The sequence below is a fragment of the Oreochromis niloticus genome, linkage group LG12 (genome assembly GCF_001858045.2).
Source record: "Oreochromis niloticus isolate F11D_XX linkage group LG12, O_niloticus_UMD_NMBU, whole genome shotgun sequence".
NCBI lineage: Eukaryota > Metazoa > Chordata > Actinopteri > Cichliformes > Cichlidae > Oreochromis > Oreochromis niloticus.
In genome coordinates this window covers 35556308-35572964 of record NC_031977.2, presented here as the reverse complement: position 1 = coordinate 35572964, position 16657 = coordinate 35556308, and the positions used below count along the sequence as shown (strand labels likewise).

Here is a 16657-nt window from a genome sequence, read left to right as displayed (position 1 = left end):
TGATCTGGAATTTCAGTATTTTTCCTTCTGATTAAGAGCTGGCCTGGTATAAAATGATTGATGAAGCCTGACCGACGGCCAAAGAAGCCACAAGGAGATCCTTAAAAATAATCCCACTTTGTCTGAACAGCCTGAAATGTTAGTGTTTCTGCCAAGTACACAAAAAGAAGGGAAGTCAGTGCTGGCAGAATCTAACAGATAATATTAGACATTAATAATTTGACAGAAAAGTCGCCTCTGTGTTTTCTTACGAATGCAGATGAGTTGATCTTTTTGCAGTAGTCACTTTATCAATCATGTGTAGTAGAATATGAACCTTTCTGACAGGAGTGACCCTCCCACAGAGGTTTGTGTCAGCTGGAGAAAAGACCGATGTCTGCAGACACTAATGCTGATGATTGTCATCAGCGTAAATCACAGTAATTAACTTCTCCCTTCGTTAAAGTCATTATTTGTTCTCCTTTTTCCTTCTGCGTGTGCTAAGTTTGCTGTTCAGTCCGACAAAATGTTTTATCTCACTTCTCCATGTGCCTGCTGCTGGGCCCTCAGCTAAAGGTAAAGACCCTACAGCAGGGGTGTCGAACTCCAGGCCTCGAGGGCCGGTGTCCTGCAGGTTTTAGATAACACCCTGGGTCAACACACCTGAATCAAATGATTAGTTCATCACCAGGCCTCTGGAGAACTGCAAGACATGTTGAGGAGGTAATTTAGCCATTTGAATCAGCTGTGTTGGATAAAGGACACATGTAAAACCTGCAGGACACCGGCCCTCCAGGCCTGGAGTTCGACACCCGTGCCCTACAGTATAAGAGAGAAGTCGAAACAATTAGATGATTTAATGTGAGCAGCACTTGGCAATAGTGGGAAGGAAAAACTCCCCTTTATCTGGAAGAAACCTCCAGGTGGCTCAGGTATGGACAGCCATCTGCCATGACCAGTTGTAGGGTCAAAAAGGAGACAATAGAGCAGGGGTGGGCAACTCCAGGCCTGGAGGGCCGGTGTCTGCAGGTTTTAGATGTGTCCTTGATCCAACACAGCTGATTTAAATGTCTTCAAGCTCTCCAGAGGCCTGGTAATGAACTAATCATGTGATTCAGGTGTGTTGACCCAGGGTGAGCTCTAAAACCTGCAGGACACCGGCCCTCGAGGCCTGGAGCTCCCCACCCTGCCATAGAGAGATAAAAAGAAAACACACTATGTGAGAGAAATGACAAATGCTGTAGTGAAAAATAAACATGCATATTTAAAAGAGGAGAGGCGTGAAGAAATGTCCCCCAGCAGTCTGAACCTGTGTCAGTGTAACTAAAGGATTGTGCAGGGTCACCTGATCCAGGTTTAACTATATGCTTTATCAACAAGGAGCGTTTAAAGTGTCCAAGCTGGGAGCAGGCTGCAGAGGAGAGAGGCCTGAAAGCAGAAAGGAATAACTGCCCACAATGATGTGGATCTTAAAATTATTAATATTTTTTGTAGAAGGATAAATATAAAAGCCTATAATGTGATGTCTGTGTTCTCATTTAAGGTGTCCTTAAATGAGACCTAAAGTAACATTTACACCCAGTTGGTCTCGTTTTATTAGAAACACTACAGCAGTCTGACGGCAGCATCCGTCCCACGAGGCTTCCTGCGCTCGCTCTTTGTTGCAGCGTTGTGATGACTGCAGTTTGCTGTTGGTCTGTGATAGATAGCACCGGCAGTGTTAGTGTGCAGTAGAGTTTGACAGCATGCAAACTGCTATTTTTGTTTTTCCAGCTCTGGAAGGCAACTGAGTGAGGTGTTTGTCCAGCTTCCATCCAGGAAGGAACTCCCAGAATATTACGAGCTGATCCGGAAACCTGTGGACTTCAAAAAAATCAAGGTTCGTTATCTAAGGTGATCCATTAATTTGTGCAAAGGAGGGATGGGTTAGTGGTGGGAAAGAAAGGGCTGAGAATCATAACTACAGGTCCTTTAATAGAAGAGAATACTCAGTAAGATGAGAAACTCCTTAAATGTATTTAAAAAGATGAAAGAACTTTCTCTTTGGGATAATCTATTTGTTTTCATTTAGTTCCAACAGTTTTTGGTATTTTACCATTCAGCTCTTTTCTCTGTTACTCGAATAATCCGGTAAATTCACCGTCCATGGAGCTTTGTGTCATGATGGGTTTGAAAGGAAGGGCAGACGGTGAAGCCTGACGTCAGTGTAGTTTAAGGTTGTGCGACCCGTGTGGATGTAGGCGTCGCTCAGTGCCGCTGTTTTGTTTTTGTCTTTCAACAGGAACGTGTGAGAAACCATAAATACAGGAATGTGGGAGACCTGGAGAAGGACGTGATGCTGCTCTGTCAAAACGCACAGACCTTCAACTTGGAGGGATCCCAGGTCAGAAACCCTGCTGTGGGCTTTATTGGTATTCTTGGACTTCGTTAGAGTAGCTTTATATATTTATATATGGTTAGAATGATTGTGTGTAGGCAGGGCCAGCTGTTTGTTCGGTGACGGCTTTCCCCTCAGAATCTTGGCTAGACGGAGCTCGCTGTGCTTTGATCGGCTCCTGTTCTGTCAGACTCGAGCTCGCTTGCAAACACATTGTGTTATAGTTATTAGCACTGAGCTAACCTAAAATGAACTCTACACCCCCCCGCAGATATACGAGGACTCCATCGTTCTTCAGTCTGTTTTCAAGAGCGCCAGACAGAAGATCGCCAAGGACGATGACAGCGATGATGACAGTGACGAGGAGGAGGAGGAGGACGACGATGACTCAGAGGCCGAGGGTAAGACGCACTTTGTGGCTACGCGTACCAACACACACACACATCAGCAACCTTTTGTTGTCTCAGTGCAAACCTGGCGAACGCTGCTCGGGTTTGATATCAGTGCCATCCCAGCGGGAGCCACGTGCACTGCTGCTGACTTCAAAAGGAGGAGACGAAAATTACGTTTTAGACATAGGAGTGAGTCATTATTAAGGGAGGACATTTATTGTGAATGAAAAAGCATTTAAAACCACAAACTACAGCTGATCTGCAGTAATGACACCTGAAAGATTGAGTAAGAATGAGATGAAGGATCCACATGAGTATCAACACAAATCCCTGACAGACCTGCATTAGGAAGGGCATCCAACATAAAAATCTACCATGTCAGCTAAACGTTCAACAAATAGTTTCATCTGTAATATGTTAGGTTAAACAGGATGTCGTAGTTTTTATTCTCAAACATGCTGAAGGGAAGCGGTGTAAGACTGTGTTCACGTTTCTCCCGTGTTTCAGCCAAGTCAGTGCGGGTAAAGATCAAGCTGAGCAGGGAGGCACGCGGCCACGACAAAGGCAAGAAGAGGCAGAGCCGAGGGAAGGCCAAGCCGGTGGTCAGCGACGACGACAGCGACGAGGACCAGGATGATAATGTAGGTCACTGCGCAGTCAGCCACTCGGGAAAGTCTCATGGTTGATGTGAATAATGTAAAATAATTGTACTTCTGTTGCCGACACAGGTGGTTCAGGTCCATCAGCAGCTGTTGGCTGTCATTAAATCTTCTGTAGAATAAAAGGATAAAAACTTGTAGTGTACTTATGTGAAACCAAATGAGCACATGTTAAGGCTTATGTAGATAATGAAGTTCAGTTCGGTACTATCCACCTTCTGCTGTGTTTATCCTCCGCTTCGCTCAGTTTGTTCAGCCCGAAATGTGAAATGAAAGCTGTGGTAGGCACCACGTCTGTGCCCACTATCAAATACACCTTGTATCCTCCCCTCTCCTCTTTCTTTCTGCTCCTTTGTCTGTTCTATACGGGAATAAAACCACGATGAGGCCACATAAACGCTGTTCTGTGGTTACAAATTATAGGAGTTTCTCCTGAAGTTAGCTCGGTACAGCAGCAGGAATAAGATGTAGCACATACAGGCAGCTTCAGCCACTCAAACAGGGAAAAAGTTCAAAGTTTCATTGATCTCGTGGGATGAGATTTTGAAGATTTTAACTTCTTTGTAAATCATCTGATGCAATCACACTCAAAGTCTTTGAAGTCCATCTTTCCAAATTCACTGTTTACTCGCGTCATATAGAGTGAGCTTCCCCTGGGCTTTGGTCTCATATACCGACAGTCACAAAGCTCCGTAAAGCACCATTTAATTCCTCGTCAGCCAGCATGTCTTTTATCTGTGTTGACGCGGCGTTTGCCGCTCACTTAAAAGCCAAATCGCACATCTGAAGACCCAAAGGACCTGTTTATCGGAAGGATGTAAATGAGTCCTAAATAATTCTTAAACAGGGCTTGTTTGTGGAGCAGTGTGTAACAAGTGCATGTAAAACACACTGATGTGTAGTCGAATACATCGAGAGGTAAAACACGTTTATATTCTCCATTTATTGTGCCATACCGTGAGAACGAGGTGATGTAGGACTTTCAGTTGATACCATAGGTGAACGTACTAAAAATCTTGAATGAGTTTGAATCCCAGTGATCTTGACTTCAAGGTCAGAGGTCAACTTTTATACCATGGGTGCATCTACTGGGAGGCCGAGGGGTGGCCGTGGTACCTCACTGCTGCCAGCTAATCCTGATTGACTTACCCTGGTCAGAAGTTTATTTTATTTTAGATTATTTTATTTTCATCTATCTTTTTCCATAAAGTCACCAAACTACAGCCAAAATGTTACTGATGCTGGAACTAAGCGAGCGTCTTTTCCTGGGCTCACACGACAGTCGTCACTGAGTCAGGCGTTTGCCATCTAACAAGTTGATTCTTCCTTCACAACATTTATTTGACATTTTTATTTTTTAATCATGGACACCATTAGGCTGATATTGTGTGGTCTCAACCCGACATAAAGGAAGTTCATGGGTCGCTCTGTAGGATCCCAGGAACGTTTCCGTCAGCAGCCAGTTGAAATGCAGTATAAGGGACTCTGTATTATTGTGTGGCTCCACGTTCACTTACAGTCCGTAAGAGTTGGCTGAGAAATGCTGATTTTATGCGAACAGCTTCAGAAACCAGAGAACAGACGAGTATCGCAGGAAATCTGACCAAGTTTTGGTGACTAAAAATGCAGCTCTGACGTAAAATGAAAGCAGCAGTGCGGGCGGCACCACGCACGGCTAATTTAATTTACTACAAGCATCATAAAAGCCTTTAAATCTGTCTCACTGGATCTGTGTGACTGTTTTCAATCCATCTTAAGAGCAACAACGTTGGGTTTTTATGTGATTACATGTCAGCGTTTGCACCACCTTCATATCATAGATGCCTCAGTGCAGTGCTTCTCCATTATTTTCTGTTACGCCCCCCTGAGGAAGAAGAAAACATTTCACGCCCCGCCCACTCCCCCCGTGGCTATAAATAGTATCATTTGTCTATAAAAATTGTTATTATAAGTACATTTCTGCATAACATTGTATCCTTATTAACATTAAAGAAAACAAAAAAGAAAGAAATATAGATCAACTTAAAACAAAGACTGACTTTATCAATGTTGTTTACTTTGTAACAGAAAAGATTTAAAGTACATGTAGTAGTACTGCAACTCTCTAAACTACTACTACAGATAAAGTGCATCGATTTGCCTGAAAAAAAATCCTTCTTCAAATTATAAACATTTTTTGAACCATTTGATTCTGAAAAATAAAATTAAACAAAATCAATAAATACATTTAAATTGATCTGCAACATTAACTGCTCAAGTAAAGTACAGATCCTAAGAACCCTGCCACCTACTGTAGTGGATGTGCAATTACACTGTATGCCAGTCCGTGTTCCCCGGGTGGGGGCACTATTTGAGAAGGACCGTCTTAGTGTATTTTTCAGCGTAAGTGAGCAGCTTACCTTTGTCCAGGTGTTGCATCAGTGTTTTTATTTATGGTGCTGAACTGCTGAGTGTTTGAGTGTCTTATGTTGGCTGAGCTCGGAGCCTTCACGTTACTCCATGAATATGAATGCAGCGATTTCATCAGCTGTCTGCCGGCTGTGGTGGGAGCACGCTCTGCCCTGACGGAGTCTCTTCACAGGACAGCCTTGTCTGACTCGCCTCACTCCTTCACTGCTCTCCTCGCTAGCTTCAGAACAGGGAAAGATGTGAAGACCTCGCCGTCACACCTCTTTTTCCTCTGAGAGAGTTCTTCAGCGTTGTTGTGTTGCCACAGGCCGCTCTGCCTCTCGTTGCTGCTTTGCTGCTTTGCTGCATCCTCTGCCTCTTAATCTTCCTCGTTCTTAACACTCTTCTTCTCTTTGTCTCTGCAGGATCAATCAGACAAGAGTAAAAGTGATGACGAGTGACGAAGGAGAAGCAAGGGCGCGAGGATATTGTTTACAGCACTTAGAAACAAAGGACGATATCTTCCATTGCTGTTGTTCAGGTTCATGTTCCTTAAACTTTGCTCCGTTTGTCTTCTGTGTGTGTCTGTAGGGTGTATTCTCATCTCCTCTCCCACCAGCTTAGAAATGTATTACTAACAATCGATAACATACAGCAATACCAATCAGCTTATATTTCTCTTTTTAAGACAATTTTGTAGTATATTTTTTAACTACGTGCTTTAACAAAACACACAAAAAATGTACAAAAAAGAAAAAAACACATTGGTCATCCTATTATCGCTTTTGCTTTGTTTGTAATCGCTTGCTTGCACTTTAAAAAAAACCCTCAGTATCCTGATTTTTAAAAAGTCAAATAAAACAAAAATATGTATCACCAGTGAAATCAAAGCTAATTTGGAGAAATGGCAATCAGTTTTTTAAGTTTTGGATTTATTGTTTTTAACGTGTGCCGTGCCAAATGTAGACAAACTGACCGTTAGCTTAACCCCTCCCACGCGCAGCGTCTGTCCAATCACAGCTAGGCTTTTTTAAGCTTGTACGAAATAAATATGAAAGTAAGTAAAAGATTTAATAGTTAATGCCTCAGTGTGTAGATTCAACACGCTGTCAGTGTGTGTGCTCCTCAAAGAAGCTGACACCTGCTAACTGGCCCAGGCTGAGGTCACCTTTTCTGTGGGGTGAGTGGAATCATTAGCTGCTCAGCGCTTGGAACAGTCTGTATCGCGTGTTTTACCACAGTCCAGTCCAAGTCCTCAAACTGTTGAAAGCTGGGCTCATGTCTGTGTTAGCATGTAACAGTCTGAGCAGCCGCGTGTCACAGATGAGTCCACAGTTACGACACTTTCTCTCAGAACTGTAAAGAATGCAGTGGAGAAACCCAAAGTTCACTTTTGTTGTTCATCATAGAACAATCCAGTTAAATCTCATGGTTTAGTCTAGAAATGGGCAGAGGTTTCAGGCGGGGTCCTCGTGGTTCCAATGAAGCCTTTTGCTGTTTGTCGGGAACCAAAGTGGGTTCGTGTTATTTCACCTGCCTCGAATGCCTCAGGGAGGGCTTGAATCTTAAAGGAGGAGAACTCCCGCAGGGCTCATGTTGACGAGTGGCAAAATGAGAGATGTTGATTTCACTGTGGTGCAGACAGCCTACAGCCACCTTGACCTGGTAGAGGCGACGAGTGGGTGAACGTTGAGGTACTTCTGAGTTTTCCAGCTGCTCTGAAACTCTGGCCACTAACTGTACTTTAATCCAGCGTCTCCCTCGGGGTGCACATCAGTCTGTGGACATGCACTTTTGTCTCGTATCGGGGACTTCCTCGAACTCAATTATCTCTTCAGCCTCTTTATCTATCCTATCCTCACGTGCACATCCTCACTGATATCCCTGTTATTACCATCAGTGACTGAGGGCTCTATGTAAGCTCTCTAAATGTGATATGTCAGCTCAGTCTCAGTCCTGCAGCAGCGGCGGGCTCGCTGAGTAGCACAGCGTACTGCTGCAACATCAGGAACAGCTGTGTGCTTCATCATTCACACACCTGATTACTTATATGTTTAACTACAGTAACAGGATATTATATAGATCACATAGTACTAAGACGGGATTTTAGTCATCACATATTAATCAGCCTCTGAGCCTGACGCTGAGGCATTACGTTACAGTTCACACAAGGCCTGTTCTCTGCTTTCTGCTCCGTCAGCACCACCTTAAAGCTTCCTCCTGCTCTCTCCCAAAGCAGCATGTTGGCTGCTGTCCTCCACCTCCTGCTCTCCTACATCTCGTTCTTCATTAGCTACAGCTGCCTCCTTTCTTTCACCTGCCACAGCAACTGTGGAAATATGTAAACAGACAGTAACACTGGGCTGATTATTAGTGTGTTTTTCCTTTGCTCTGTACTCTGCTGTGCTGGTACCGTTGGTCCAGCATGTCTTTGAACCTCCTTAGAGCAGGCTTTTTGAGTCTTTGGAATTACCATGATTGTTTTCATTGGTTTGAACAGTCGATAAATGCTGAGCAGCTGCTGATAGACGTCTTTGTAGCTATGTGGTGTGAGGGATTCCCCGAACAGTCTCATGTCACTGCCCTTACTGTTTGGCCCCATCATCAGTTTACAACAGTGATTCACTGTTAGGTACCCAGGGCTGCAGGGCAGAACAAGCTCTACTGCATGCTGCAAACAAGCAATGTGTCCGTACTTTGAAGAAGAAAGTACTTTTAGTAGAACATGATTTGGTTGCATGCGGGCTCTGTAAGGGAAAGTCAACACATAACTAGACTAACTGCTTCCTCTGATTCTCCCTGGAGACCTGATGACATGTTATCAGTTTGCAGAGATACAAATGGCGTTCTTCCCTTCTGAAGTGCTCAGCTGTGTCCCTGCATCACCTTTATCAGCCTTGAAGTTCTAAAAATTCCCAAACAGTTCACAGGTTTAGTTAGTTTAAGATCGGCAGTTGCAGATTTTCACAGCTCACTGAGCTCAGCACCCTGCTGATGAGTAGAGCCTGCCTGCACATAGAGATATAGACTCTCTGCATCAGCTTTTTGTTTTTAAAAAGGAACATTTGCTTCTTTCAAGGTATTTAAAATCATACTGTAGACATTTCTAAATACCGGGGATGTTATAATACTGTGATATCACCAAGGCCTCATGTACAGAGACGCCATGTCCCTGTTGTAACTTAAATATCCAAACAAAATAAAAAGGCTCTTTAAATACTGGCTAATAACTTTTTGGATTAGCTGGCGGGAGCAGAGCTGCACTCATGTGTTTCTATACTCATGTCAGTAACTGTAACAGGAGGGCGGGGCTTAGCAAACGGTCAATAACGCGACTACACGATTGTGAAAGCACAGGCAGATAAAAACCTGCGTCTATAGCTGACAGATGAACTTGACACAGCCATAAATGTCGAACGCTTTTTTAACCGCTTCCAGTAAGAAAAATATAATCGCACATCATTTAGGGAGGTGCACGTGGTTCATGTGTTCTTCCTTCTAATGTTTTTAAGATTTTCTGTATCACAGCGTTGTCGCATTAATTTTCTTGTTTTGTTGGAGTTATTTTCTACGTAGAAAGCTCGTAGAGTTTCACGGGGAAACATCTCGCTTCGGGGAATGAAACAGGATTCTGTCGTAGCGGTAAATGTAGCGTCTGAATACATGTTACAGTCGTTTTGCAAAAAATAGAAAATGAAATCATAAAAATCTGAAAAATAAATGTAACAAACCGAGTCTGACGGGTTGGTAACGGCCTGAATTACTACAAAGAAAACAGTATTATGAGATTAATGAGACGATGTGTCGGTTTGTTTGAGGTGTTTGTGTTACTTGTGAATTAGTTCTAAGCCCTCATTTTATTGTTTATGTGTTATTTGTAGCATGCACTCTTGACAGTATACCGTGCACATGCAGATATATCACTTTGTGTAATATGTGCTTGCCGACTCTCCGTAAGTGTGACTTAATCTTTGCTTTCTTTGCACAGTGTCTTTGTGGTTGTATCTCATAGCCCAGGGCAAATAAACATCACTGATTTCAACACAAAGATCACGTCTCTGGTTTTTCTTTGCCTTCTGCTGTTTGTTGTGTTTGTGTTGCCGATGTTGCCGCTCACCTTTATTCTGACGCTTTAGTTTAAAAACTCGTCAAACTCCTGAAATTCATCTGTTTTCGGTTATAAAACTCAGACTCTTTAATTAGGGAGAACTGCAAAAGTCATGAAATATGAAATATCTGAATGTGCTGTTCTTCTGCACTGAAGTTAACGAGCAGCGTAACCTCAGTGGTTTTCAACTGACGCAGATCATCTTATTTTATAAATACCGTTCAACTCCCACGTGATTAGGAATGTTTCAGAAGATTTTTATTTCAAGGCTTTTAATGCTGTCAGGACGTACTCTGCACAAATAAAAGAAAAACCTCAAAATGTTTGTTTGTTTTTCAAAATTGCTTCAATTTATGTCACTTTGAGCTTCCAGCCTGATGGAAGGCAGCTGTCCCACGTCCGTTTAGCCTGAGAGGTCAAAGGCATCAGCAGGAAATAGAAAAATACTTTCAAATACAACAGGAGTGTTTTTGGGGAGACATTAATGTGACGGAGCAGCTGTGGCTGTGAGGGCTTAGCAGTAAACAGCTAATAGAAAACTGTATCTACATGAACGTCTCAGTGCGCGTTCCTTCAGAACGCTCCTCCCTTTATTTTCTTTTTTTTTTAGCTTTTGCTGCATTTTTTGTATTTGTTGGTGTTTTCATAGGTTAGAATACGTTTGACCTCTCAGGGCCACCGTAACCATACCGTGCACAGATATGACAGAAACCTCATGTTGGGAAAATAAGGTTGAACACCATCACAAAATTTGAATATGTTAACAAAAACCCGCCCACTCTAAAAAGTATTTATTAAAATCTGACCTTACTAAGCCACACCCCCTCTGGTGATGTCACATAAAGTTGTTACAGAAATGACTTTAAATGTTATTGTAGTGATATAGTCGATGGTGATCGCACAGGCCGCCTGGTTGGAGGCAACCTGTCTCCAAAGGATTGCTTTGACAGCCTGGTGAAGGTTTGCAGACAGGTTGCCACCATGTTACCTGTCTGAGTCCGCCTGCGCCGATGAGCGCAACTCACCTGTGATGGACTTGGTTATATGCATGTGTCATTGTACAGTTAATCTCTGATTTATCACCATAGGCAACTTTATCACTGTTTGTGCAAGAATCTCCATTTGCTTCTGTCTGTGCATGTACTGTAGACGGCTAACTTATTGCTAACTCTACTCCATCAGTTGCTTTGAGAGCAGAAACTGACTGCGAGTGGTTGCAGACCCGCGCCGTCTCTGAAGCAATCGTTTCAAAGCAACGAGAGTTCTGTGAAATCTTTGCAGAAAGTTGCAATAAGTTTGGTCGTGCCTCATCTGTCACAGTATTTTATATTCCTGGTACACCAGGACATGTTAAGCTTATAAAAGCTGCTAATCCTGTCAGTTTGGTTGTAACAGGCTACAGATAAAAGCTGCTGGGTGCGCTCTTTTACACTCATACATTAGGAGACTTTTCCGGTGACAATATTAAATCTGCCTTGAAGGTGAAAATAGGAAAAAGTGCTGAACACTGATTAAAAGCAGAGTGAAGTGAACAAAAACCAAAATCAGGTTCCAAAAATAGCCCCGTCCTATACTGAGGATCTCTGCCGCGATCTGAGCCCCTGCAGCTGTCTGTCCGCTCTTCCCTCAGCTTCGTGCTGTATTTGATGGCAGCGCTGCTGTATTGTGCAGCTCAGACACTGGAGGGCAGACGATGAGCCGCCCTGCTACGCAGCTGGCCACGGCACATCAAAACAGCCCTGCTTTTTGTATCCCTGCCATTTTAAACAGAGCTTCACTAAGCCAATTCCCCCTGAAGAATGACCATCCATCGCCCCTTTTTATCTGCCTCTTTGAAGTGCCGAGCTGTTGGGATAGTCTTGAGCCCAGGAAGAGAGGGGCAATTTGGATGTTAATCCTCGTCTGAGCACCAGAGATGTCAGCTGGAAAAAGTCAGGTGCTGGTGTAATTCCTGCTATTCCTCTGTAGCTTTTGTCTGAGGCTCCACCATCATCACATTCTCCAAGCAGCACACGCAGGTCCCTCCAAACCGAATCAAGGAATTTTCCTTCCTAATGATTCATCCATAGCGATCTGAAAAGGCCAGGTGCTCTCTATTATTAGAGTCCAGCTTTTCTGGTGTTGCAGCACGTTTGCATTCAGAGCGGGAAACGGGACCGTCCATTCTAACGCTTGCACAACTTAAAAGGACGAGCGGGAAAGGGCTTTGTCTCCCTCCGGATTCCGAGGTTCACTATCAGTTTAACGCATGATCGAGGAAAAGGCTCATTTTCCTTTGCAGTGCTGAGACCTTTTAATCTCAAAGGCTGCATCTCAGATGGGAGGACAACTAGGGCTGCATGCAAAGGTTGGAGGTACACACGGAAATCTTGGAGGCCAGGTCACGTTAGCGTTTTCATGGCCGACCGGTTTTTCTAATGATTTATATGGAAATATCTATATCTAAAAGTGCATTTTCATTTTTTCATTAGATGAAATGTTAGCGTAAAAGCTGGTGGCCGGCAGCAGATCCTCACAGTTAAGGAGCTGAAAGCGATCATACATCTGCTCCCGTTTAATCGTCTCGATTATGTGTGTGTCCGCGTCTTTAGCCACGGCTCTGTGTGGCGATCTCACAAACATCAGCTAGTAACGAGCTTCTCTGTCAATCCCGAGACGTAATCAGGAGTTCAGAACTTCAGCGGGACCTCAGGGTCAACATACCGTCTCTCTCAAATGTCTGCGTCAGACAGGTACGCTTCTGATTTGAGCTTAAGAGCTTCACTTTAGCGAAGTGAAGTCGTGAAGATGAGCTGGAAACAGGAAGGAGTTTTATGAAAGGCAGGATCAGCACACCTTGGTGAGATCAGTACATCGGGATTTATTCACTGGAGAGCTTTTAGACATGGCAGCATTTCACTGCAGATGATGGAGAAATGGAGGATGTATGGAAGATTTATAGAGCTTCTTTCAAAAATATCTGAAAACTCAATGATTGTGGTCACGTCACAACTTCTGAAGCCTGCCTTTGTAAACCTGACGATGCCTTTTGAGTCCTCCTAGTCCTCATTTAGAAATTTCAGCCTGTTCTTTCTTGTATATTTCCAGCTCTGCTGATATACTGTTTATAAACCACAAATTAATCCACTGGAGGAAAAATTGCCAAAGGAACAAGTGAAGAGATGAAGTTTCAGTCTCCAGCCGCCAAAAAGTCTGACAGCTGCAACGAAGGTTTGATGAACTTATCAGCCCACAGAAATCTTCACAAAATGAACTTCAGCTGAATATTTATTGGAACAAAGGAGATCCTTTTATTTTCAGATCACAATCCTCGGCTCTCAGATCTGGAGTCGACCCTTCGTTACTTTCTGACAGACTGCAGAAGAACTCCTCATTACGTCAAAGTTTAAATGAACTCCATCTGGTTGTCAGTTTGACTCTGACTGGAAATCCTTTCTCTCTCCTGAACTGAGATCACCCTCTCATCAGCGGCTCCGTGTGCACTGAGCGATCAACTGACCCGACAGGCTTTGCGTGTCTCAGATTTGATGAACAACTGATGACATTTGTGAAGCTGGAAGGTTCATGAAGGTGTGCGGAGCAGCACATTTTAGAGATTTATTTTGTAAACACTGGCTTCGTGTTAGAAACCAGACTGAATCATGTGGCTCCTTCCAATGTGGAGAAAGAGCAGCTCTACTCGAGTCACTCCTGAACCTTAGAGGGAGAGTCCAGACACCCCGGTGAGGACGCCTGTGTCTGCAGTGTTTTTCTGGCACTGCCAGCACCTCATGGCCACAGGTGAGGGGAAGAATGCAGATCGATCAATAAATCGACAGCAACAGAAAAAGCTCAGAAAGTTGTTGATGTCAGACAGAAAGTGTGACTGACAAAGCTAAAGTGTTGGGTTCATGGCAGAGCTGTAATCTGGTATTTGGTCCTAACTGTCCCCGATCAGACTAACAGCTGATCAACCAGGTCTTTATATTTTTATACAGGCTAAGCTACCAGCCTGTTGTATAAATGTTCATCCATTATCTTCCCAAATCTACACTTCCAAGTTCATAAGTTAGAAGAACAGCTTCCAAACTTCAGAGGGGCAAAAGAGTAAACTACAAGTTTACAGTAACTTGTCATGACAAAGAACGTTTCTGTGAAAAAAGTCCACCCATATGCTTTCATATGAATTAGGATAAATAAGCAGCACCAAGGTCCTGATAATCCACAGCAGCAGATTAACTCATCAGCAGATTTTATAGAGGTGTGCGATGGTACCTGAGTGCTACATCTTAGACTCCAAAGGCCTAATAATGAGTGCGGCTTCCTCTCTCTAAGCCTGGCACAGTAGCATCTGAACAAACTACAAGTGTGTACGCACAAATCTGCCAGTCATCAATATTTCATAACTGGATTTGTTTGGTGTTGCATGTCCCACCGGAGGAGGCCCCGGGGCAGACCCACGACACACTGGAGAGATTATATCTCTCGGCTGGCCTGGGAGCCTTGGTGTTCCCCCGGGTAAGATGGAGGAGGTGGCCGGGGAGGGGGAGGTCTGGGCTTCTCTGCTTGGGCTGCTGCCCCCACGACCCGGCCCAGATAACCAGAAGACGGATGGACGTATTTGTTTGTACTTTAGAAGCAGCTCAGACTGAAAATGTAAAAACATGTCTTTAAACTGATTATTATTATTATCATTGTCTGCCTTACTTTTTGAATACTGTTATTAATTTATTAATTATTGATTCTGTTTCTTCAGTCAGGCCGTCTCTGTGCAGCATGACAGCATCGCTGCTCTCTCCACTTCAGATTGAGGTAAACTTGTTTCCTCGTGTAGAGAAACGTGGCCGTGAGCATAGTGCGCAGACAGCATGAGCCTGTGGACATGAAATGAGTCTGATTCACTGACTGCACACAGTAAGAGTGGAACTGGTCCACGTGTTTATTGTAATTATTGTAAGACCATGTCAGTGAATGAGGCCCAATGTGCTCTGCACAGATGAGAGCAGAGATGAGACGTTTGGTTGTAATGAACAGTGGCACCTTTGGATAAATCCCAGCACCACCACGTCACAGAGTGCTGTGGACAATAAAAGGCTTCATTTCTTCATTTCAGGGAACCTGAGAACCTGGAGAAAACCCACCCAGCACAGAGCTAGAAACCACTTATTTACTACAGCTTTAAGCTCGGTCTGATTTGTAAAGGTATTGTGACGTTTGCCCCATAATGACGGAGACAAACGGCCTGTTTTAGTTCTGCACGGCTGCTCTGACTTACAACTGGTTCAAAACTCCCACTGTGCCAAAAGCACATAAGCTGCGTGCTGCAAAGCTGAATTAGTTTCCTATTATCACTAATTGTTGTTAATGAATTGGTCTGTCACGTTGTCCAATGCAGTGCATTAGTCACAGAATTCAGCCATTCTGTTATTCTATAATTAAATCAGACAGCCAATCAGTCAAAGTTGATTTTTACTGGCGGGGAAATTTACTGATAGTAAAGAGTCCTGCTGCACAGTTACAGCTGGAAACGATCCTTTCTTGAGGGAATTCTCACTTTGTCCAAAAATACTTTGTTTAAACAGTTGGGAAAATATTTCAAGTTTTTACCACCGAAGAAGAAAAATGTTTTTGTCATTAAAAAAACCCCCAACTGCTATGGAACAGTGGTGGGTAATTAAAACTAAAGTCCACTAACGAGACTAAATAATTTGATCCAACTGATGATGGGATAATGACACGTCGAGTCATTTGATGCTCACTTTCTGTGCAGGAGTTAGCCTGGCCTCACCTCAGCTTGGCAGGAGAGGAGAGTGGAAATCCAGCCGCACTCAGTCAGGTTTCAGTGTGACGGCTGCTCCTTTATGTCACTTCTTAACGCTGAACTTTAAAGTCTGTTATTTTTCTACAGTTTCTTCTTTGTTGCTTAATTACTTTGTTAGTCCCAGTATCTGCCTGTTTTGTGTATTGCATTTGAATTAAAAGAGTCTTATTGTGTACTGCTGTTCATGGAGATAACAAAACAGCAGAAGAATGATTGGGGCCTTGATGCCGCCCACCGGTTTAGAGCTTAAAATTTGAAGGACATCAGCACTTTCACTGCCACAGTGTCAGTCTTGTGTGGGAAGAGTGGCCATATTTGGACAAGAGGGTGGAGTGCTGAGTTATGATTTAAGGATTGTGAGGTGTGTCACCCATAAAGATACATATTTGCTGGTCTGTAAGCAGCAGTATAATAAAATACTGGAATTTCACTCATCAAAGCTAAAGCACAAACATCTTTGGACATGCCATATACTTTCATATAATTATGTAAAAAATGTTCCAAAAACAGAAATATGATGGCGAAGTCCAGTTCAGTGACTCGAGTAGCAGAGGTGAGGCCTTACAGACAGAAATCAGCCTGGGACACCGTCATTATGGATGACGTGTAAAAGAATTCAGCTACTGTTCATACTCAAAAGGGCCAAACGTTTAACTCTGTAATGCTGTGAGTCTATGGGGCCAGAATCAGGTGGTCACTGGAGGAACGGCAGTCTCTGCCTTCAGGTTTCAGCTCAGAGGTTCCTGCTTGTGTTTACCAAGTGCATCAGTGTGGAAATAGAAGAATAAACAGAGGACACAAAGAGAGTTTTGTGGATTTGATGTGTCGTTTCCAGCACGTTACTCTGTTCACTCCAAGGAAACATGCCTGCCTGCCACTGATATCCTGACTAACCCTACACTCCTCACACTGAGCAAAAGATCCAGAATCTGGATCCAGTGGGGGTTTTTTTGT

At 43.5% G+C, this 16657-nt stretch overlaps 1 protein-coding gene and 1 long non-coding RNA gene across 5 annotated transcripts in view; both read left to right on the top strand.

The window, feature by feature from the left end:
* The window catches only part of smarca2 (SWI/SNF related BAF chromatin remodeling complex subunit ATPase 2), a 63537-nt gene extending 53694 nt beyond the window's left edge, over nt 1–9843 (top strand). The window contains exons 30-34 of the mRNA XM_003444549.5: nt 1753–1858; nt 2261–2362; nt 2628–2757; nt 3256–3389; nt 6221–9843. Of these exons, the coding sequence (XP_003444597.1) occupies nt 1753–1858; nt 2261–2362; nt 2628–2757; nt 3256–3389; nt 6221–6256 (508 nt within the window). The 3' untranslated portion in view covers nt 6257–9843. The remainder of the gene's footprint in view (nt 1–1752; nt 1859–2260; nt 2363–2627; nt 2758–3255; nt 3390–6220) is intronic.
* A 553-nt stretch (nt 9844–10396) lies between these two features.
* On the top strand, nt 10397–15161 carry LOC109204562 (uncharacterized). 4 transcript variants are annotated; one of them, XR_003213327.1, is made up of 3 exons: nt 10397–13113; nt 13204–14538; nt 14639–15161. It is a non-coding gene; the product is annotated as an uncharacterized LOC109204562 (long non-coding RNA). The 4 variants fall into 4 exon arrangements; XR_003213329.1 differs by having other exon boundaries at nt 10397–13683; nt 14326–14538; XR_003213328.1 differs by having other exon boundaries at nt 10397–13683; nt 14323–14538.
* Nucleotides 15162–16657: the final 1496 nt, after the last annotated feature.